The 24907-nt window shown below is 36.9% G+C and overlaps 1 protein-coding gene across 1 annotated transcript in view; it reads right to left on the bottom strand.

Moving 5' to 3' along the window:
- The window catches only part of COL24A1 (collagen type XXIV alpha 1 chain), a 390023-nt gene that overhangs the window by 292380 nt on the left and 72736 nt on the right, over positions 1–24907 (bottom strand). The window contains exons 8-10 of the mRNA XM_007978084.3: positions 14449–14493; positions 7515–7568; positions 6001–6045 (exon numbers count right to left, since the gene is read on the bottom strand). Of these exons, the coding sequence (XP_007976275.3) occupies positions 6001–6045; positions 7515–7568; positions 14449–14493 (144 nt within the window). The remainder of the gene's footprint in view (positions 1–6000; positions 6046–7514; positions 7569–14448; positions 14494–24907) is intronic.

Raw genomic sequence — 24907 nt, 5'->3', positions numbered from 1 at the left:
AGGTATTCAAATGTAATTATCATGGCAGGGAGTTGCGAGATGTAGGGTTCATAGAAAAAGCTCATAGAGAAAAAAAATCTGAAGGACAGATATGTTTGAAGTCTTAAAGACAGACTAAAGCTCTGAGGAGAAAATAATAGGAAAAATTCTCACTGATCAGACAGAGGGTGAAATAGGGGTGTGAGAGAAGAGTAGTTATATGGATGCAGAGAAAAGCCAAAGTATAAAAGAAATTGAAGTAGAGATACAGTAGGTCATTTTCACTAAGATTTAAATAAAGGCTTCTTATTTTGAATCACAGAATGGATGATTTTTCAGAGTAAATACTTTCATAATAACAAATACTGAAGAATTCAAGCATTAAAAAGTAAATGTCATTTCTATGCCCATTCCAGCATTATTCACAATTATCAAAAGGTGGAAGCAACCCAAATGTTCATTAACAGATGAATGAATAAACAAAATGTTGTATATACATAAAATGGAATATTATTCAGCCTTAAAAATGAAGGATTCTGAAAACTGCCACAACATGGATGGACCTTAAAGACAATTACGCTAAGTGCAGTAAGCCACTCACAAAAGGACAGATAGTGTACGATTCCACTTACATGATATACTTAGGGTAGTCAAATTCATAGAGACAGAAAGCAGAATGGTGGTTGCCAGGGACTGGGAGTGGAGAATGGGGAATTGTTTATTGGGTATAGAGTTTCAGTTTGGGAAGATGAAAAAGTTTTTAAGATGGATGGTGGCAATGGTTGTACAACAATGTGGATGTACTTAAGGCCACTGACTATATAATTTAAGAGGGTTTATAAATAGAACTTTTTATGTTATGCATATTTTATCTTTTTCATTTTAAAAAGAAAGCGATAAATGTCTCAAGAATCATATCTAAGTTGCCTGGAATAAAACTTTTGGAAGATTTTAGTTCCTTAGAGTTTAGTTAAGTATTGCCATTAAAAAAGTTGCAATCATCCATCTTGAAAACTTTTTTGGTGTTTTTCCTTGTCAAAGGTGCCTAAAATTGCCTTATATTCCACAGATTGTATGAACAAGCAAAAACTGAAAGAAAAGAGAGAGAGAATGTGTTCCTTTATACATAACTTTAATAAAGCGAAACATCTATAATTTTCTTACTCGAAAGTCAAGCAGCTGGAGAATGGGAAATGTTTCTTTTAAAGTGAACCATACGAAAGTATTTCTGATACTAGAGCATTTAGGATTATGATGACAAGCTGTGTACATTTTCAGAATCATCTGTTGATGACTTCAAGTGTAAAGTCAGCTAACTTTTGTTTTAATATATCCAACAGGAGTTTTGGTTACAAATAAAAAGAAGACACTCCAACTGGTGTATACTTATCAGTGAACTAAATAATCAATTGGTAACTCAAGAACTGAAGTCAGAACTCCAACATAGGCTGTACAGAGTGTAAAGGGAACATTTTACAATTAGATATTTTAAATACAATAATGTTATAAGTAATTGCTTAGGAGTTTCATAGAGGTTTCTTGATCATCATTACACTGATTCTAACAGAAATAAGATGTCAGCAGTACCAAACAAAGAAACCACACAGAGTTGAGGTCATTCTCAAAATACCACCATTAAACTAGAGTTTACTGTGTAATGAAACAAAGAACATTAAAAAGAATAACACATGTTTTTGCTTTTTGGTTTGAAGGTGGTAGATCTGGTTAGAAGCAATTCTGTGTCACCAGCAGGACCACTAGAGGGTCGGGAGAGGTTCAATAAACTTTTACTTTTGGGGGCAGCTAGCACATTATTACATAAAGAAATGCCAAAGAAGGGTTTAAAAATTATGATGTGTTTTAAATGTTTACATTTGACAAAATATTTCTGCTAATACCAAAAAATATCATCAAATAACTGCCAATGAAAAGCTAATTTATCATGATTCATGAAAATATTCATGTACAATGCATAACATTTAGAATTTACCAGTAACAGGACACAAATTAAGTGAAAAACATCTATCCTATGAGTGTATTTCTACGATTTTTTCCTTTTTAACCAGATTTGAAGTTAATGCTAAAAATCTACACTTGATAAAGCCGCACCCTACAACTCACTGATCTTCGACAAAGTCGGCAAAAATAAATAATCGGGAAAGAATACCCTATTCAATAAATGGTGCTGGAAAACTGGCTACCCATATGCAGAAGAATGAAACTGGACCCCTACCTCTGACTGAGTTAATATATAAAAATTAACTCAGGATGGATTAAAGACTTAATATGTAAGACCTCAAACTATAAAAATCCTAGAAGAAAACCTAGGAAATACCCTTCTAGACATTGGCCTAGGCAAAGAATTTATGACTATATCCTCAAAAGCAACAAATGCAACAAAGAAATTGGCAATTGCGACTTAATTAAACTAAAGATCTTCTGCAGAGTAAAAGAAACCATCAACAGAGTAAATAGACAACTTACAGAACAGGAGAAAATATCTTCAAACTATGCATCTGACAAAGGACTAATATCCAGAATCTATAAGGAACTTAAACAAATCAACAAGAAAAAAACAAATAACTTTATTAAAAAGTGGTCAAAGTACATGAATAGACACTTCTCAAAAGAAGACATACAAGTGGCCCAAAAACATGAAAAAAATGCTCAACATAACTAATTGGAGAGATGCAAATCAAAACCACAGGGGAATACCATCTCACACCAGTCAGAATAGCTATTATTAAAAAGTCAGAAAATAACAGATGTTGATGAAGTTTCAGATAAAAAGGAATGCTTATACACTGTTGGTGGTAATGCAAATTAGTTCAGTCCCTGTGGAAAGAAGTTTGGAAATTTCTCAAAGAACTAAAAATAGAATTACCATTTGACCCAGCAATCTCATTACCGGGCATATACCAAAGAAAAATAAATTATTCTACCAAAAACACATCTGCACTCATATGTTTATTGCAGTACTATTCACCATAGAAAAGACATGAAATCAACCCAAGTGCTCATCAATAGTGGACTGCATGAAGAAAATGTGGTACATATAGACTATGGAATACTACAGTGCCATAAAAATGAACAAAACCATGTCCTTCGCAGCAACATAGATGCAGATGGAGGCCATTATCCTAAGCAAATTAACACAGACACAGAAAACAAAATATACTGCATGTTCTCACTTATAAATGGCAGCTAAACATTGGGTATACATGGACACAAAGATGGGAAAAATAAACACTGTAGACTCCCTAAGGAGGGAGGGACAGAAGAAGGCAAGGGTTGAAAAATCCATATATTGGGTACTATGTTCACTGCTTTGGCAACACGATCACTAAAAGCCCAAACCTCAGCATTACACAATATATCCATGTAACAAACCTGCACATATACCCCTAAATCTAAAATAATTTTTCAATCTACATTTGAGAACCTTTATGAATGTGAAATTCCCTCCTTATTCCAATCACACTCCCACGTGTGAAACCTAACTAAAGTGTGAAAACCTAACTAAAAGTACAACTTAAGAGGGTTGTAACCGAGAAAACAATTTTCAATACAAATGGGAGAAAGAAAAAACAAAAGGATGTATAATACAACGCAAAAATGGTACGCAGAAGAACACAGTTATATGGATCACTGAAGCAAGATGACAAAATCAGTAAGAGTAAGTTGTACAGTGCCAAATATATTTTGCATATATTCCTTGGAGTATTAGTTCATGAACAGAAGAAACTCTCAAATTCAAATAATAATTATAGAATCCATATAGTAAATACATGCATACACTATGCCCTATACCTTAAGAATGCTAATCTTGTTTAATTTTTCCCAACTACCTGAAAAGTAAGTTTCATTGTGACCATTTAACAAATAATGAGATAACAAAAATGAAGCAGAGAGAGATTGAATAACATCAAAAGTCACAAAGCTAGTAAAAGAAGTATTAAGAGGCTGGTCTCTGTGGCTCACACCTGTAATCCCAGTACTTTGGGAGGCCGAGGCAGGCAGATCACAAGGTCGGGAGTTTCAGACCAGCCTGGCCAATATGGTGAAACCCCGTCTTTACTAAAAATACAAAAATTAGCTGGGTGTAGTGGCAGATGCCTGTAGTCCCAGCTACTCAGGAGTCTGAGGTAGAAGAATCACTTGAACCTGGGAGGCAGGGGCTGCAGTGAGCCGAGATCACACCACTACACTCCAGCCTGGGCAACAGAGCAAGGCTCTGTCTCAAAAAAAAAAAAAGCCTATCTAACTCCACAGTCCATGTTCTTGGCCACTAATCTCTTCTTACTTCCCAAATCCTAGTCAACATGTGTTTTCAGTGTAATTTCTAATAAAAAATAAAAATACATGACTTTTCCTCATTATATGGTTACTTAATGCAAGAACAAAGACAACATGAGCTAGTGGAAAGAGGTCAGAGCAAAATGTGAAAAGACATTGGTTCCAGTTCTAGCCAGCTATAACTTTGGCAGATCAAGTAAGTTCCTTAGCTTACTATTTTTCTCATCAGTAAAATGGAGATGATAGGCCTGTTCTACGTCACAGGGCCGATGGCAAAATAAAAGAATAAAATACATATGAAAGTAGTTGGAAATGTTTAATAATTTTTTAAAATGTAAGACATATTGCACATATTGTTTAAATACCTTATGCTTAACTTCTTTTTAAAAGGCATTTTAGGCTGGGCGCAGGGGCTCACGCCTGTAATCCCACCACTTTGCGAGTCCGAGGCAGGCGGATCACGAGGTCAGGGGTTGGGACCAGCCTGGTCAACATGGTGAAACCCTGTCTCTACTAAAAATACAAAAAATTAGCTGGGTATGGTGGTGCATGCCTGTAATCCCAGCTACTCGGGAGGCTGAGGCAGGAGAATTGCTTGAACCTGGGAGGCAGAGGTTGCAGTGAGCCTAGACTGTACCATTGCACTCCAGCCTGGGCGACAGAGCAAGATTCCATCTCAAACCAAAAACAAAACAAAACAAAAGGTATTTTAGATAATATAAGGCACAAATGTAGACTTTGGACAATATCTGGCTATTAAAAATAAAGAATTTTAAATATATATTTTTTATTTTATACACTACATATATATGATTTGGATGTTTGTCCCCTCCAAATCTCATGTTAAAATGTGATTCCTAATGTTGGAGGTGTGGCCTGGTGGGAAGTGACTGGATCATGGGGGTGGATCCCTCATTGATGGTTTAGCATCATTCCCTTGGTGATAAGTGAGTTCTCAACTCAAGTGAGATCTGGGTGTTTGAAAGATTTGGGACCTTCCATTTTTCTCTCTCTTACTCCCACTTTCACCTTGTGACGTTGCCTGCTCTCCCTTTACCTTCTCCTGTGACTATTTGAGTTTCCCAAGGCCCTCACAAGATGCAAATGCCGCCTTATCTGCATGGCCTGCAGAACTATGAGCCAACTAAACTTCTTTTCTTTATAAATTACCCAGCCTCAGGTATTTATAGTGATGCAAAAAGTGACTAACACAATATAATATAGAAATGTTTATTTTGCTTCCTTAGTAACTAAAAATGGCTAACATTTCCTTTAATGGTTTGGGAGTGAAATGGGATGCTCTGGATACAATAAGGTTATTTCATTCCTTGCAGATATTTCTTTACTCCTGACAGTTTCTGTATAATAAAATTATCTCAGCCTTGAACCACTATGAATTTCTTTACCTCTTCATATTTTTTACATCATGACTTCCTTAGGTCTGTATCCATTCATATATAAATAATACTACAAATGTTTATAGAGCACATTCTAACATGCCAGATATTATGCTATGGAAATAAATATAAAATAATTATGCAAAACCTACCACAACGAGACTGTTTTCTGTCACCATAGAAGTGAAAGTAACTACTGTAGTAAGCAAGTGTATTCATGCTACATCTGAATTAAATTCAAAGCTACTAAGAGAGTGTAAGTGTTTTATATATTTCATTCCACTTTTAGGCAAGCATGCTTAAGAAAATGATGGAAATGCCTACTTACTCGTGCACCTTTAGGACCTGGATGACCTTCTGGTCCAGCTAAACCCTGGTGTAAACAAAAGACATTGTCATCATACTACAGTACATTTTAAAGAGCTAATAAATAGATTAATAAAAAGGGCATATAAAGAGGTATCATTTTCAAAACTATAGAATTCAGAACTCTGTATAACTAATGAAGATTACCAATGTTTGAGGAATTTTAGAATTTCTGAACCAAAAGAGCCATCGGAAATAATCTATACACAAATATATTTTAGATATATAAATAAAGTACATTAACACATTGTCAGATTTTTAAAAATTTTTTCATTACATTATTTCTCATTGGAAGATTATCTGTGTTGTTTTAAAACATTTCCAATTAACTTATTCTAAAAGATATTACCATAAATTTTTAAAAAGATAAATATATTTTAAACTTTATATCAATGTCCATATGTTTACATATTCATGTTTCATATTTTTTATATAACATATATTCTCACTTGAGAGTAACAGTGTAATACAGAATACCTCTAAGTGTTTTTAAAGTCCTAAAAAATGGAATTTTGTTAATTTTTTTGCTTATTTATTTCCCTCATTCTTCAGAATAAAAAAGATATAAATGTAACTTTATACATTTAATTAATTTTAGAAGCAATCAATTCATGAAAACTTAGGAAAGATAGCTCGTTCTGTTATTAATCTACATGAAGTAGAGAAAGTTAGAAGTTATAAGGGAATACATATAAAATGATTAGAATGAATTTTTAAAACAGTATACAAATAACCAAATTCACTTAGATAAAAGTGTTTGCTAGTGGTATACTGTTTCTCAAATTTTTATAGCTGTGTTATTAAAAAATGATGTTTATTACAGAGAGTCTTAACTCTTACTTCATTTTGTTCAGTGACAATATTGTAAAATCACAATCAGCACTGTTTTAAGAACTTATTGGCCGGGCGCGGTGGCTCAAGCCTGTAATCCCAGCACTTTGGGAGGCCGAGACGGGCGGATCACGAGGTCAGGAGATCGAGACCATCCTGGCTAACACAGTGAAACCCCGTCTCTACTAAAAACACACACACAAAAAAAACTAGCCGGGCGAGGTGGCGGGCGCCTGTAGTCCCCGCTACTCAGGAGGCTGAGGCAGGAGAATGGCGTAAACCCGGGAGGCGGAGCTTGCAGTGAGCTGAGATCCGGCCACTGCACTCCAGCCCGGGCGACAGAGCAAGACTCCGTCTTAAAAAAAAAAAAAAAAAAAAAAAAAGAACTTATTAACACTTGGGCATTTTAATTTTGAAGATTCCATTGTATATTACATCAAACATATTTAAAAGCCCCATTCTGATTTTAAATAAAACTTTCTGCAGAAAAATTGTAATGGATTTCTACAACTTTGATTTTAAAATTATTTCTCTATGGCTTATTCATTATTTAATAAAAGCAATTATTTGAACATTAATTCTCAAAATCGAAATACAATATATTAATAAATAGGAACATAAAAAGTCTAAATATAGTTACTGCACCTGCCTGCCAGGGTAACCGGGTGAACCAATATTACCAGCAAATCCTGGAATTCCCTGAAATAATAAATAAAATAAACAGTACAGCAAAGCCAAAGGAGGCCCAAGGAAACAAATTTGGTGTATTTACAATATACAAGCTTGGAAATAATTTTTCCCCATAAAAATGTTGAGTCCTACACATGGCTTATGTAACTGAAATCACCTGTGTGAAGGAAAATGGGCAAAAATTGCTAAATAAAATAAGTAAAGCTATTAGGTTAGGGCCCTAAATGATATATTGATCATTAATAATGATAAATCTAGGATGGAAAAATCCATAGCTAAAACGGACATTTATTCTAGAAGAAGAGCTGGTATATTTCTTAATTACTAGTAACTTTTTTTACCAGTAGATTGAATTCTTTCTTGTCTCGATCATCCTACAACACTCCTTAACAGTCTGAGCATGAGCCCCAGAAGACTAAGAGGGGCAGTAAACCACAAAACCAACCTCTACTTCTTTCCTAAAGTAAACTAAGTAAATGAATATTAAGTAGCAAATACCTTTATCATGACATGGGTCTGATCTAGTAAATTTGAATGGTGCTATGGACTGAATATTTGTGTGCCTCAAAATTCATGTTAAAATCCTAACCCTGCAGATATTGCCTAACAGTATTAGGAGGTGGCTCTTTGGAAGGTAAATAGGTTGGAGCCCTCATGAATGGGATAAATGACCTTATAAAGAGACCATGTGAGAATAGAATAAAAAGTCAGCAGTCTGTAATCCAAAAGATAGCCCTCACCAGAACCTAACCGGGCTGGCATGCTGATCTCAGACTTTCGGCCTCCAGAATTGTGAGAAATTTCTGTTGTTTATAAGTCACCCAGTCTATGGTCTTTTGTTATAGCAGCCCAAACTGACTTAGACAAATGGTAAACTCATTTGGAATTTGCAACTTTGTATTCTTGATTTAAAACAAGGTTTGCGCAGGAAAGGCTGATAGATGGAAACCCAAAGGCATAAGACAGGAAAACTGCTACAGAACTGGGTGAAAAAGTGAGACAAAATATTATAGCTTCTATTTTATTAAAAAAAAAAAAAAACAACTCTTTTTCATTGATACATCATTCGTTCATTCATTTACTCATTAGTTTATTCAGAGTTTAGGTCTATCAAATAACTCTTGACCCAAGGAAATGTCAGAAGAAGGTGTGTTGACCTGATGACAACAGTGCTGTCTAGATTTCTTATTATCACCTAAAATTCCTTTCCTGTTTGTTTATAAATGATATAATGAAAGATAATTGCACTTTATCCTTTTGCTCTGAAGTAGATAGAAGAGTGTTACCTCCACTTTAAGTACAGATACACTAAAACTTCTAAAAATTTGGAAAATCTAGAGAAAGAACAGACCAAGGAAAAGAAAAATAGAGGATAATGGTTGAGTTTCTTCTCTCTACTTTTCTCAGAATTCATCTCTCACTTTTTCCCCTCTCATTTCTATCTCTCATTTCCCCTTCCCTTCCCTTGACCAAAATTAACATTTACTGAGCACTTTTTATTTGCTAAGCACTTTACATATATGAGATAGTCTTTTCTTCATTCTACATTTAAAGAAACTAAGATACACAGAAGTTATGACAATGGACAACTGAAGAGAATGTGAATAAACAATGGCCTTGTGAGGATTACAGAAGAAATTCTTGTCTATATGTAGAGAGATTATATCCTATGAATTTCAGAAGCCATATTTATATGTTAAATATTCCCCTATTCATATTAGATATCACATATTTACATAATATTTTATTCCCATAACATTTATTGAGCATTTATCATATGCCAGGCACTATTTCAAGTATTTTAGATGTATTATCTTATTCAATCTACTCAAAAACCCTGTAAGATAGATATCATTATTCCCACATGAGAGATGAGAAAAAATGAGACATAAGGTGTTTATGTTACCAATGGAAGGTTACTTAGCTAATAAGTAGGAAGTCAGGAATTAAATCAGCAAGTCTAATTCCAGAGACCACCATTCAAAGGCCCGTTTCCCTAGTGTGGGTTTGAAGTGCCAAAAACGTCCAATAGCACTCCAAGGAAAGTCCTCTAATTATGGGATTTGCTCTAGTATATTTACAACCACCTTCCTTTATGCCCCATCCAAATCCAAAACACCCAGGCCCACATTCTAGACATTCACAAAACCTTATATTGATGTATGCCAACAGAAAGGAAGTAAGACAAATGTAAAAGACTGTTTTTATTCTGTAGGTCACTATCTATCTGGCTAATGAAAACCACCATCCCTTTTCCATTCCTTTCCTAGTCAAATTAAGTTAACTAACCTCAATAAAAAGGCAGTCTGTTATAGAACATAAGTGAAATACTATTTCAAATGGATTGTCACAGAGGGTGCTAAAGCAGCATGTGGAGATCTAGCTAACACAGTTTAGCTATGCAGAGAAAGATACAAAAGAATTCCACTCAATGTCTAAGTTCTGCTATACTAGAACAGCAGTAAACAAAGTAAACAAGTAAGACTTCAGCATAATCTTTATATGGCATAAACCTATTCTGAGCCAACCATACCCTAGACTCACTGAGACAATCAAAGAAACTCAAAAGAAACTCAAAACAAACAGCATGACTTAATTCACTCTGCATTTAAAGATAGAGTTTTAAAAAAAGTTGGCTCACTCAAATCTGCAGATTGGATGGAGTAGTAGAGATACAGTTATATCAACAGCCCCTTGAGAAATCAGGAACGGAAAGTTAGGAAGCCTGCCCTAATCTTACTTAAAACACACCTTCTGAGTCAGTTAGACTTCATTCAGAATTCCAGCACTGCTACTATGGTTTCTGTTCTTTCATTAGTAAAATAGAATAACAGTACTCATTTTGTAGATAAAAGAGAACTATGTGTAGAAATATATTTAAAAGTGGAAGTAACTGCAATAACTCTTAGTATTGCTGGGCATTAGGTTAATTAACATATGTAAAACTGAATATATGACTAGAAGTTGTAGTTAATAGTAATATAGTTTGGCAAATAATAAGGGCTGTAAGTAAATGACAGCTCTTATTACTAGAGCTCACATAAATGATATAATTGCCTTTCCAAATGTGTGCTGACCAATTGAAGATATCTACAAATTTTCAAGACAAATGTCTTCCAGCAAGTCAGCTATGCTCCTCTTAATGTCCATAGTAATTTATTTTTTAAATTATTATTATACTTTATGTTCTAGGGTACATGTGCACAATGTGCAGGTTTGTTACATATGTATACATGTGCCATGTTGGTGTGCTGCACCCATTAGCTCGTCATTTACATTAGGTATATCTCCTAACGCTATCCCTCCCTCCTCCCTCCACCGCACAACAGGCCCCAGTGTGTGATGTTCCCCTCTCTGTGTCCAAGTGATCTCATTGTTCGATTCCCACCTATAAGTGAGAACATGTGGTGTTTGGTTTTCTGTTCTTGCGATAGTTTGCTGAGAATGATGGTTTCCAGCCGCATCCATGTCCCTACAAAGGACATGAACTCATCCTTTTTTGTGGCAGCATAATATTCCATGGTGTATATGTACCACATTTTCTTAATCCAGTCTATCATAGATGGACATCTGGGTTGTTTCCAAGTCTTTACTATTGTGAATAGTGCCATAATAAACATACATGTGCACGTGTCTTTATAGCAGCATGACTTATAATCCTTTGGGTATATACCCAGTAATGGGATGGCTGGGTCAAATGGTATTTCTAGTTGTAGATCCTTGAGGAATCGTCACACTGTCTTCCACAATGGTTGAACTAGTTTACAGTCCCACCAACAGTGTAAAAATGTTTCTATTTCTCCACATTCTCTCCAGCACCTGTTGTTTCCTGACTTTTTAATGATTGTCATTCTAACTGGTGTGAGATGGTATCTCATTATGGTTTTGACTTGCATTTCTCGGATGGCCAGTGATGATGAGCAGTTTTTCATGTGTCTGTTGGCTCTATAAATGTCTTCTTTTGAGAAGTGTCTGTTCATTTCCTTTGCCCACTTTTTGATGGGATTTTTTCTTGTAAATTTGTTTGAGTTCTTTGTAGGTTCTGGATATTAGCCCTTTGTCAGATGAGTAGATTGCAAAAATTTTCTCCCATTCTGTAGGATGCTTGTTCACTCTGATGGTAGTTTCTTTTGTTGTGCAAAAGATCTTCAGTTTAATTAGATCCCATTTGTCTATTTTGGCTTTTGTTGCCATTGCTTTTGGTGTTTTAGACATAAAGTCCTTGTCCGTGCTTATGTCCTGAATGGTGTTGCCTAGGTTTTCTTCTAGGGTTTTTATGGTTTTAGGTCTAACATTTAAGTCTCTAATCCATCTTGAATTAATTTTTGTATAAGGAGTAAGGAAGGGATCCAGTTTCAGCTTTCTACTTATGGCTAGCCAGTTTTCCCAGCACCATTTATTAAATAGGGAATCCTTTCCCCGTTTCTTGTTTTTGTCAGGTTTGTCAAAGATCAGATAGTTGTAGATGTGTGGTATTATTTCTGAGGGCTCTGTTCTGTTCCATTGGTCTATATCTCTGTTTTGGTACCAGTACCATGCTGTTTTGGTTACTGTAGCCTTGTAGTATAGTTTGAAGTCAGGTAACGTGATGCCTCCAGCTTTGTTCTTTTGATTTAGGATTGTCTTGGCAATGCGGGCTCTTTTTTGGTTCCATATGAACTTTAAAGTAGTTTTTTCCAATTCTGTGAAGAAAGTCATTGGTAGCTTAATGGGGATGGCATTGAATCTATAAATAACCTTGGGCAATATGGCCATTTTCACAATATTGATTCTTCCTATCCATGGGCATGGAATGTTCTTCCATTTGTTTGTGTCCTCTTTTATTTCATTGAGCAGTGGTTTGTAGTTCTCCTTGAAGAGGTCCTTCACATACCTTGTAAGTTGGATTCCTAGGTATTTTATTCTCTTTGAAGCAATTGTGAATGGGATTTCATTCATGATTTGGCTCTCTGTCTGTTTTTGGTGTATAAGAATGTTTGTGATTTTTGCACATTGATTTTGTATCCTGAGACTTTGCTGAAGTTGCTTATCAGCTTAAGGAGATTTTAGGCTGAGACGATGGGGTTTTCTAAATATACAATCATGTCATCTGCAAACAGGGACAATTTGACTTCATCTTTTCCTAATTGAATACCCTTGATTTCTTTCTCTTGCCTGATTGCCCTGGCCAGAACTTCCAACACTATGTTGAATAGGAGTGGTGAGACAGGGCACCCCTCTCTTGTGCCAGTTTTTATGGGGAATGCTTCCTGTTTTTGCCCATTCAGTATGATAGTGGCTCTGGGTTTGTCATAAATAGTTCTTATCATTTTGAGATATGTTCCATCAATACCGAATTTATTGGGAGTTTTTAGCATGAAGGCTGTTGAATTTTGTCAAAGGCCTTTTCTGCATCTATTGAGATAATCATGCGGTTTTTATCTTTGATTATGTTTATATGCTGGATTACGTTTATTGATTTGCGTATGTTGAACCAGCCTTGCATCCCAGGGATGAAGCCCACTTCGCAATTAAAATGCAAAATTATTTCAGCTGTTTCTCAAAGTTAACACAAATTTTGCCTCTTTTTTTTTTTTTTTTTCTGGGAACAAATAGAATAGAAAGCAAGAACTGACTAGAATATACATTTTCCAACCTTAAAAATTGGTTTTAGACTGTTCTAAAAGGTATATAACCCTCAGAGATAATATATACACCACCACAACTAGTTTATGGAGCAATTTTGTGAGTGAACTGGTCAGTAATGACATATGGCCAATTTTCCACTTGTGAAGTATCAGGTTTCCTCCGTTGGAATCCACGTTTCTGCCAAAGCAGTATCCTACAAATTTTTTTCTCCCCAGGGACTAATCCCACTCACCCTTCTCAACTTTTTCTCTCGTAAATGCTCAAGTGCTTTTCAGTACATGTTGATTTGCAGGAAACTGATATTACATGTGTTACAGATACATATATCACTTTGCTTGCCATGTCTAGTAATTAGTAATCTTGAAAAGTTGTGCTTCAGGGACTGAACAGAGTACATTGTCTAACTTAACATGAATGAAAGGGAAAACTGGCTTTGTTTCTTCATTTACAGCTTTCCCTCAGGTACCATGCATTACATTTCTTCCTGGATCTCCCTTTAGAGCTTCCTGAGTCTCTGTGCTGATTCTTTAATAAAAGTATCCATCACCGTAGTGAGTTTCTAATATCTTACCCTTTTCACTGTTATAGTCACACTATATTGTCAATATAATAACACTATAAGAGATATGACTTTATTTTTTTCTATGACATAATGATATATTATTTTCTGATGAGAGAGAAGCAGTTACATGATCAAAAACTAAATAGTTCCAAAACTATTTTGACTTTTAAATATTGTGTATGTGTACTATGGACAATGATATATGTACCATTCTAATTTGGACTGTTATTGAAATTTATTTGCATTTCCTCAGGAAAAGGTCAGGGAACAAACAGCTATGGATTGGGCTTTAGTGAACTGGTAAGCTACTGAAATTGTACAAAAAAGTCAAGTCTCTGTGTGTGTGTGTCTGTGTGTGTGTGTGTGTGTGTGTGTATGGATATGGATATTTTCTGGGAAAGGATTCAAAATATTTATGAGATTCTCAAAGAGGTCTGTGAACTGCAGAAGTTTAAGAGCTACTAGTCTGAAACATATGGGGCAAAAGCAAAAAATGAATAACAGTGAAATAATATCTGTTACAGTTTTTTAAATAAATAGGTCTACAGCTAATCAATTAAAAGGTTGTCCTGCACTAAACGGAGTAAAAAATCACTGTGAAGAAAAATTGAAAAAGTAGGGGCAAATAGTCTCTCAATGGTGTTCTCTAACATGTGTCTTTTTCACACATGATATAAGTCTTATAAAGGAAGTACCTACTTGTTCACCTCGAAGTCCTGGGAGTCCAGGATGTCCTTTGAGACCCTGCAAAAGAATAAGCAAAGACACTCTATGAAAAGTAAACTCATATGCGCCAAATAACGAAACATAGGTTGCAAGTTGCCTTATATCCCAACTTTTGGTTTCCTCTTCAGTACAAATTTAATTGTTACTAATTTATTTCTTATTAAACTTAATCTTTTTTATTTAATAAGAATTACTTTTTTATTAAATAACAAATTAATTCTTTTAATAATGTAATCTTGCATGCTTTTTTTTCTTTTCTTTTTTTTTTTTTTTTTCTGAGACAGAGTCTCGCTCTGTCACCCAGGCTGGAGGGCAGTGGTGTGATCTCCGCTCACTGCAAGCTCCGCCTCCCGGGTTCACGCCATTGTCCTGCCTCAGCCTCCTGAGTAGTTGGGACTACAGGCACCTGTCACCACACCCAACTAATTTTTGTGTTTTTTAGTAGAGACAGGGTTTCACCGTGTTAGCCAGGATGTTCTCGATCTCCTCACCTCGTGATCCGCCCACCTCGGCCTCCCAAAATGCTGGGATTACAGGCATGAGCCACCGTGCCCAGCCTTCTTGCATGTTATTTGAATGACTTGTTACTATCAACTAAAATGGTAGCATAGTACTAAATAGAGACTAAAGCACAGTATATTTTATAAAAGGTTCATATCTAGCAATGGATATGTTAAGTTTGCTGAAGCTTTTAAAAAGTTAGTTTTAGTTGAATAATGCTAAGACAAATGGTCTCAGACATAATCTGTTTGTAATTATTGAAAAACTGGATCATATCCAGGCAGTTCCTCTAACCCAAATCATTGTCATAACACCCCAAGAATGACCTAACTCAAAGAATCATGAGGCTACTCACAGGTTCATCAAAAGGGGTTCTATAAAGTTGTCTAGGGAATTAGTAATAAAGAATATTTTCCAAATAATAGAAGCAAAAGAAAATCTTACTCTCTATAAGTAAACACCCAAAGCTATAAAATAGACAATATCTTTCTTCAAGAAAGATATAGGGACAAAATAAAGGAAACTAAAAGAAAGGACAGGAAGAATGAAATAAAGAAAGATTTTGGAGCTTATTTGTACAGTTCTACATAAAAATTAGTGATTTGATCTACTGTTTACCACAGGATTTTGGTGCATACAAAAGAACAAAAGAAATTCCTTTTCTTAAGGACTTGAAATATAACTCAAAAGCCTGAAATAAATCATAGTTTATGAATATCAAAAATTTCCAATTAATATACTGCAAACTAAAGACAAATTTACTGGGTTTCAGAATATAGCCTAATGCAGTGAAAGAATTATTCAGTATTAATCACTGAGGGTTTACCAGAAGAGATGAGTTTGGATTAATGGATGAGAGAAGGGAATGACACTTTGGTTAAAAAACATCATTTAGAAGAGGTGCCTATTTGAAAACTAAAGGAATGATTTCAACAGCTTTTGTGATGTTAAACTTAAAACAGTTTAACTGTTTTTACATTTTTAAAGAGAGTTCAAGATTAGGCTAATTACATAATATAATACATATCGTGCTCAGTTGTCTAAATGTTTACACAAAATTCCACAAGTAAAATATCTACAAAGCTTAGTTTTTTCACTTTTTACAACAGGAGATAAGAAACATCCTCAGTGCTAGACAGGGGTGGTGGCTCCCTGGGATGAGGCAGCAGCTCTAGGAGAGTGTGAGCTGGAAGTTTCCTGGAGGATGACAAATAAAGAGCCAGGGTAGGAGGCTCATAGGTTACAGAGACTCTCTGCCATGAGCCTATTTCCTTTTCCTATTTTTTAAAAAAGTGTGTGTTTATTTATTTACTTATTTTAAATTCTGTGAACCCTTGAATCTAGCTGTCTAGCTACAAGCTTGATTTTCTTTGGCCAACACCTGTTTTTCAGATCAGAGTAAGTTTCCTCACTAGCCTATAAAGAAACAAAATGCAATGGTGGCACAATTTTATTTTAGCTTATTTTCCCCAAATCACTCCATAATAGTGAACTATGTGTATATGTTAATCATGGTATCTTCTGTATGTACACTTCTCTTTAAAGGGGTTCTTCTTCATTCAGAGACCCTGACAAGGTGGCAGCACCATGCAGTCATAATCTGTTTTTTATGAACTCACTCCTTCCCCACCTCAGCCACAGGACTTGACACTTAATCTAAGGGAGGACAATATAAATCAGGCCAGTAGCTTACAAAATGACTTGGAATAAAGATTTATTTAAATAAATTCATTCATTCATTCATCCATGTCAATAAAGTTTTATTTAAATAAAAACAAGCTGGGCCAGGCAAATGGCATTCCTGTAGTCCAGTTACTTAAGACGCTGAGGTGGGAGGGTTGCTTGAGCCCAGGAGCTCAAGTCCAGTGCGGGCAACATAGCACCCTCTTAAAAAAAAAAAAAAAAAAAAAAAGGACAAGCTGGGCCAATAAAAATCTCTTTTTTAAAAAAATAAAGTTGATTAAAACAACAACAATAGAAAAATGCAAGTACTTAACAGTGGGGGTAGGAGGGAGCTAGACAGATTCACAAAGAAAGGCTAAGAGGAAGAGTAGCGTCGCTGAGATGCTACAAAAAAGCCAGAGTATACATAAAAAGTAGAAACAGAAATTATGTTAAGACAGTTGTCAGAGGACAAGATAACACAAAAAAAGCAGATGCAGAGAAAGTAGATAAGTACTGGTAGAAAAGTACAATAAAAGATTCACAAACTAATGCTGCTAAGATACAGCTGCTTTGAATCAGTGTGTATGTCAGACCAAGTCATATTACAGTACCTGGCTTTAGATTCCATGGGATCCCTGTTTCCTTATTGCTGCAGAGAGGATTGAAATAATCACTATTTCTTGAAATATCCTAAATCCCCTTTCTAGGGAATCCGAAGAGCCTAAGTAAAGCAATTTTTGTTTGTTTGTTTTACTGATAATAACAGTAAATCCAATTTTACCATAGATCCAATTTTACCATAAACTAGTCATATTGTTAACATTAATGTCTTAATTTGTAAAGTGACAGCATTCAATTACATTTTTTGCTAAATTTTTTAATTGCTTAACTACTTTGACTACTGTAATCTATAAGAAAGTCATTACTTTTTTCAATGTAGCTGTCACTGAGTAAAAAACAAAGCAGATATAAGAGTTACTTCAGGAAGGCCAGGTGCAGTGGCTCATGCCTGTAACCCCAGCACTCTGGGAGGCAGAGGCAGGCGGATCATCGGAGGTCAGTAGTTCGAGACTAGCCTGGCCAACATGGCGAAACCCGTCTCTATTAAAAACACAAAAAAATTAGCCAAGTGTGGTGGCGTGTGCCTGTAATCCCAGTTACTTGGGAGGCTGAGACAGGAGAATTGCTTGAACCCGGGACGCAGAGGTTGCAGTGAGCTGAGATCGCTCCACTGCACTCCAGTCTGGGTGACACAGCAAGACTCCATCTAAAAAAAAAAAAAAGAGTTATTTCAGGTTTGGAGACATAGGGAGAATTCATGTAAGGTCAGTGTACATATCAGAGAAAAATCCAGATTCAGGCACCCATGGGGCACTTCCTTAAATGCTCTAAAACAAAGATGGGACTCTGGAGTGGGCGAAATGGAAGAGAGTGGGTTAGGCAGGAGGCTATTATGACAGTCTAGGTCAAAGATAATGATAAGTTAGCCTAGGTTGGTAGAGTTAAAGATGATATCTAAGCCCTTGAAAAAGCTTAAGCTTAATTTAAGCTCTTCATTTTACTCACTGTAGTGTCCCCATTGTCTGGTACATAGATGTTGCTTATTAATTAACTGGTGGAGAGACATGGATGGATGGATGAATGAATGAATGAATGAATGAATGAATGAATGAAAAGACTTGGATTAATTTAAGAATCACTTGGGTAGAAAATAGATTCTAAGTATTTAATATGGTAATTCTATTACCTGAATGTTGAAATGAAAGGTAATAAATAGAATAAAGACTTCCTTTCTGTTATTTTAAAATACGTATTTGTAATATACTGAAGTTATCTCCACTATTATGTACTTTCATTTATTCCCATATGCCGTATTTGTTTTCTACTTAAACACTAGTCTCTAAAGTTTTTAAAAGCAAAGGGGATACATTCCTTGGAAAACTGCCTACATTCAAGCTTTGGCATAGCTCCACTCTAGGGATTTTATTTTTAAAAACTAGTTTATATTATGGTCTTTTGAAAATATTTTTTGAGTCATTATTTTCTATATTCATACAGGAAGAATAACAAAAATGTTTCCATAACTTGCATATGATTTTTCTCTGATTAGCATTCTGAAGACTGAATACATTCCTTAAGGAATGCCAATAGGAAAATTTACTAATTGTTTCAATACAGATTTAAAACACATTACAATAAATTACAGAAGTGTCTTAATTTTTGTTGTAATATAAAATCAGTTTACAAAGGAGTGCAGAGCAAGACAGCAAAATAGAAGCCTATGCTATTCGTCCCCTCCGCATCGCTGGAACATCAAATTTTAACAACTATCCACACACAGAAAAACATAGTCACAAGAAGCAAAAATCAGATGAGCAATAACAATCACTGTACCTGGTTTTAACTTCGTATTGTGGAAAGAGACACTGAGGAGGACAAGCGATACCGTCTTGAATAGTGAATGCCACCCCTCCCCGATCTCCCTGCAGTGTGGAAAGAGATTCTGTGCACTCTAGGAAGGGAAAGCTCAGTGACTGGGAGACTTTACATTGAACTCAGTACGTCCCTGTCACAGCAGGAGCATTTGGACCAGCCCTAACCAGAAGGGAATCGCACATCCTCAAGGAACATGAGTTTCTTGGCAAGCCTTACCACCATGGGCTGAAGTGCTCTGGGGTCCTAGGTAAACTTCAAAGGCTGTCTAGGACACAATGACTGCAATTCCTAGGCTATGCCTAGTGCTAGGCTGGGCTTACAGCCAGTGAACTAGGGAGGAATGTGAACTAGGGAGACAATAGCTGGCATAGCTAAGGGAGTGTGAGCACCATCCCTTCCCCAAGCCCAGGCAGCGCAGTTCATAACAAGGAAGGTGACTCTTTCCTTCTGCATCAAGAGAGAAGAGTGAAGAGTAAAGAGGACTTTGTTTTGCATCTTGGATACCAACTCAGCCACAGTGTAATAGTGCACCAAGCAGAGACATGAGACCCCCATTTGAGGCCCTAGCTCCCGGTAACATTTCTAGACACATTCTGGGTCAAAAGGGAACCTGCTGCTTTGAAGGGAAGGATCCAGTACTGGCAGAATTCATCACCTGTTGACCAAAGAGCCCTTGGGCCCTGAAAAACCACCAACAATACCCAGTGAGTATGCTGTGGGCCTTGGGCTCTGAGACATGCTGGCCTTCAGGAGTAGCCCAGTACATTCCCAGCTGTGGTGGCTACAGTGAAAGACTCCTGTTTGAGAAAAGCAAAGGGGAAAAGAGACAGGATTTTATCTTGCACCCTATGTACCAGCTTAGCCACAGTAGGGTAAGGCAATTAGCAGGCTCTTGGGGTCCTTGAGTGCAGGACTAGGATCTTAGACAGATTTCTGGACCTGGCCTACTGTGCTGAAGGATGAGTCACAGGCCTGGCAGCATTCAACACAAGCTGATGGAAGACAGCCCTTGGCCTTTAAGTAAACATTGGTGAAAGCCTAGCAGAAACCCCCGTGGACTAGTGTTAGTGGCCACAGGGAAGGGCCCATTTGCCTATGGAAATTACTGGGAAGAGTGGGAAGGACTCTATTATGGTTTGAATGCCAGTTTAGCCACAGTAGAGTAGAAAAGCAGGTAAGTTGCTAATGTCTTTGACTTCAATCCCTGGCTCCCACACAGCATCCCTGGACACACCCTGGGCCTGGGGGAAACTCATCTCTCCAAAGGGAAGGGCCTTGGGTGAGGCCCAGTAGCTCATGTCTGACCCAGCACAGTTCCAGTGGTGACAGCCACACGGGTGTCTGTATCACCACACCTCCAGTTCCAGGTAGCCCAGCAAAGAAAGAGAAAGAGACTTCATTTGTTTGGAAGAAATTAAGGGAAAAGAACAAGAGTCTCTGCTTGGTAATCCAGAGAATTCTTTCAGATCTTCTGTAAGACCACCAAGGCGGTACCTCTACAAAATCCACAGTGTTACTGGGCTTGGGGCCCAAGTCCCTTCAAACACTTGGAAAGCCTTCCCAAGGACAGGCACAAACAAGTCCAGACTGTGAAGACTACAACAAATATCTAACTCTTCAATGCCCAAACACCAATGAACATCTACAAGTAACAACACCACCACAAAAACATGATCTCACCAAATGAGCACGGGGCCAGTCCTTGAGAAACAGAGAAATATGACCTTTCAAATGGAGAATTGAAAATAGGTGTTTTGAGGAAACTCAAAGAAACTCAAGATAATACAAAGAAGGAATTCAGAATTCTGTCAGAAAAATTTCACAAACAGATTGAAATAATTAAAAAGGCTCAAGCAGAAATTCTGGAGCTGAGAAATACAACTGATATGCTGAAGAATGTATCAGAGTCCCTTGATAGCAAAACTGATCAAGCGGAAGAAAGAATTAGTGAGCTTGAAGACAGGCTGTTTGACAATACACAGTCAGAGGAAACAAAAGAAAAAAGAACAAAAAACAATGAAGCACACCTACAAGATGGAAAACAGCCTTAAAAGGGAAAATCTAAAAGTTATTGGCCTTAAAGAGGAAGCAGAGAAAGAGAAAGGGTTAGAAGGTTTATTGAAAGGGATAATATCAGAGAACTCCCCAAACCTACAGAAAGATATCAAGATTCAAGTACAAGAAGGTTATAGAACACCAAGCAGATTTAACCTAAAAAGACTACCTCAAGGTATTTAATAATCAAACCCTCAAACGTCATAGATTAAAAAATGATCGTAAAAGTGGTGAAAGAAAAGAAACAAACAACATACCATGGAGCTCCAATACATCTGGCAGCAGACTTCTCAGTGGAAACCACACAGGCCAGGAGAGAGTGGCATGACATATTTAAAGTGCTGAAGGAAAAAACAACTTTTACCCTAGAATGGTATATCCAGCAAAAATATGCTTTAAGCATGAAGGAGAAATAGACTTTCCTAGACAAACAAAAGCTAATGGATTCCATCAACACCAGACCTGTCCTATAAGAAATGTCAAAGGGAGTCATTCAATCAGAAAAAAAAAGAATGTTACTGAGCAAGAAGAAACCATCTGAATACAAAACTCACTGGTAATAGTACATACACAGAAAAACACAGGCTAATATAACACTGTAATGGTGGTGTATCAACTTCTCTTGAATTAAGTGGAAAGATTAAATTAAAAACCAATAAAAAATAATAACTACAACTTTACAAGACATAGACAGTATAAAAACACAAAAAAAAGACAAAAAGTTTAAAAATGGGAGGATGAAGTTGAGGCATAGAGTTTTTATCAGTTTTCTCTTTACATGTTTGTTGGTTTATGCAATCAGTGTTAAGTTGTTATCAGTTTAAAATCGTGGGTTATAAGATAGTATTTGCAAGCCTCATGGTAACCTCAAACCAAAAAAAATACAACAGATCCATAACAAATAAAAAGTAAGAAATCAAAGCATACTACTAGATAAAAATCACCTTCACTAAATGAAAACCTGGAATGGGAGGAAAGAAGGAAGAGAAGAACACAAAACAACCAGAAAACAAATAACAAAATGGCAGTAATAAGTCTCTACTTATCAGTAATAACACTGAATGTAAATGGACTAACTTCTCCAATCAAAAGACACAGAGTGGCTGGATGAATGAAAAAACAAATCTCAATGATCTTTGCCTGTAAGAAACACACTTCACCTATATACACATAGACTGAAAATAAATGGATAAAAAAAGATACTCCATGCCAATGGAAACCAAAAAAGAGCAAGATACTTATATCAGACAAAACAGATTTCCAAACAAAAACTATGAGAAAAAGAAGGTCATTATATTGTAATAAAGGGGTCAAGTCAGTGAGAGGATACAATGATTGCAAATATATATGCATTAAAGCACCCATATAAATAAAGTAAACATTACTGGAGCTAAAGAGAGAGATAGACCCTACCACAATAATTGCTGGAGACTTCAATACCACCACTTTCAGCACTGGACAGACTGCCCTGACAGAAAATCAACAAAGAAACATCAGACATAATCTGCACTACAGAACAAGTGGACCTAATAGATATCTGCAGAACATTTCACCCAATGGCTGCAGAATAGACATTTTTCTCCTCAGCACATGGATCATTCTCAAGGAGAGGTCATATGTCAGGTCACACAACAAGTCTTAAGACATTCAAAGAAACTGAAATAATATTAACCATCTTCTCTGACCACAATGGAATAAAATAACAAAGGAATTTTGGAAATGACACAAACACATGAAAATTAAACAGTATGCTCTTGAATTGACCAGTGAGTCAATGAAGAAATTAAAAACGAATTTGGAAAATTCCTTGAAATAAATGATAATGAAAACACAACATATCAAAATCTATGGGATACAGTGAAAGCAGTACTAAGAAAAAAATTTATAGCTATAAGTGCCTACGTCAAAAAAGAAGAAAAATTTCAAATAAGTAACATAATGATATGTCTTAATAAACTAGGAAATCAACAGCAAACTGAACCCCAAATTAGAAGAAAAGGAATAATAAAGATCAGAGTGGACATAAATTTGAAATTCATTTCAATACAATATAAAAGATCAATGAAACAAAAACTTGGTTTTCCAAAAAGATAAACAAAATTGACAAATCTGACTATGAGCAACTATGTGCCAATAAATTGGAAAATCCAGAAAAAATAAATAAATTCCTAGACACATACAACCTACCAAGATTGAACCACAACCAAGATTGACAACTTGAACAGACCAATAACAAGTAATGAAATTGAAGCCTTAATAAAAAATCTCCCAGAAAAGAAAAGCCCAGGACCCCAAGGCTTCACTGCTGAATGCTGCCAAATATTTGAAGGAGAAATAATATCAATCCTACTCAAACTGTTCCAAAAAATAGAGGACCAGGGAATACTTCCAAACTCATTCTATAAGGCCAGTATTACCCAGATCTTAAAACCAGACAAAGACACATCAAAAAAAGAAAACGGTAGATGACCTAGGCAAGATGGCCAAATAACAGCTCTGGTCTGCAACTCCTGGTGAGATCAATGCAGAAGGCGGGTGATTTCTGCATTTCCAACTGAGGTACCCAGCTCATCTCATTGGGACTGGTTAGACAGTGGGTACAGCCCACGGAGGGCAAGCAGAAGCAGGGTGGGGTGTTGCCTCACCTGGGAAGTGCAAGCAGTCAGGGAACTCCCTTCCCTAGCCAAGGGAAGTCATGAGGGACTGTGCCTTGTGGGACATAGCTATCCAGCCAAGATACTACAGTTTTCCCAGTCTTCGAAACCCACAGACCAGGAGATTCCCTCAGGTGCCTACACCACCAAGGCCCTGGGTTTCAAGCACAAAACTGGGCAGCCATTTGGGGAGACAAGCTAGCTGCAGGAATTTTTTTCATACCCCATGGTGCCTGAACACCAGTGAGACAGAACTGTTCACTCCCCTGGAAAGGAGGCTGAAGCCACGGAGCCAAGTGGTCTAGTTCAGTGGATTCCACCCCCACAGAGCCCATCAAGCTAAGATCCACTGACTTGAAATTCTTGCTGCCAGCACAGTAGTCTGATATCGACCTGGGATGCTCGAGCTTGGTGGGGAGAGGGGCATCCACCATTACTGAGGCTTGAGTAGGTGGTTTTCCCCTTACAGTATAAACAAAGCCACTGGGAAGTTCAAAATGGGTCAAAGTTGCTGTAGCCAGACTGCCTCACTAGATTCCTCCTCTCTGGGCAGGGCATCTCTGAAAGAAAGGCAGCAGCCCCAGCCAGGGGCTTACAGATAAAACTCTCACCTCCCTGGGTCAGAGCACCCAAGGGAAGGGGTGGCTGTGGGAGCAGCTTCAGCAGACTTAAACATTCCTGCCTGCTGGCTTGGAAGAGAGCAGTGGATCTCCCAGCACAGCACTTGAGCTCTGCTAAGGAACAGACTGCCTCCTCAAGTGGGTCCCTGACCCCTGTGCCTCCTGATTGGGAGACACCTCCCAGCAGGGGTCAACAGACACCTCATACAGGAGAGCTCTGGCTAGAACTAGTGGGTGCTCCTCTGGGACAAAGCTTCCAGAGGAAGGAGCAGGCAGCAATCTTTGCTGTTCTTCAGCTTTCGCTGGTGATACGCAGGCAAACAGGGTCTGGAGTGGACCTCCAGCAAACTCCAGCAGACCTGCAGCAGATGGGCCTGACTGTTAGAAGGAAAACTAACAAACAGAAAGAAATAGCATCAACATCAACAAAATGGACATCCACACAAAAACTCCATCTGAAGGTCACCAACATAAAAGACCAAAGGTAGATAAATCTATGAA

The sequence above is a fragment of the Chlorocebus sabaeus genome, chromosome 20, assembly GCF_047675955.1.
Source record: "Chlorocebus sabaeus isolate Y175 chromosome 20, mChlSab1.0.hap1, whole genome shotgun sequence".
NCBI lineage: Eukaryota > Metazoa > Chordata > Mammalia > Primates > Cercopithecidae > Chlorocebus > Chlorocebus sabaeus.
This window is presented reverse-complemented; position numbering and strand designations above follow the sequence as displayed.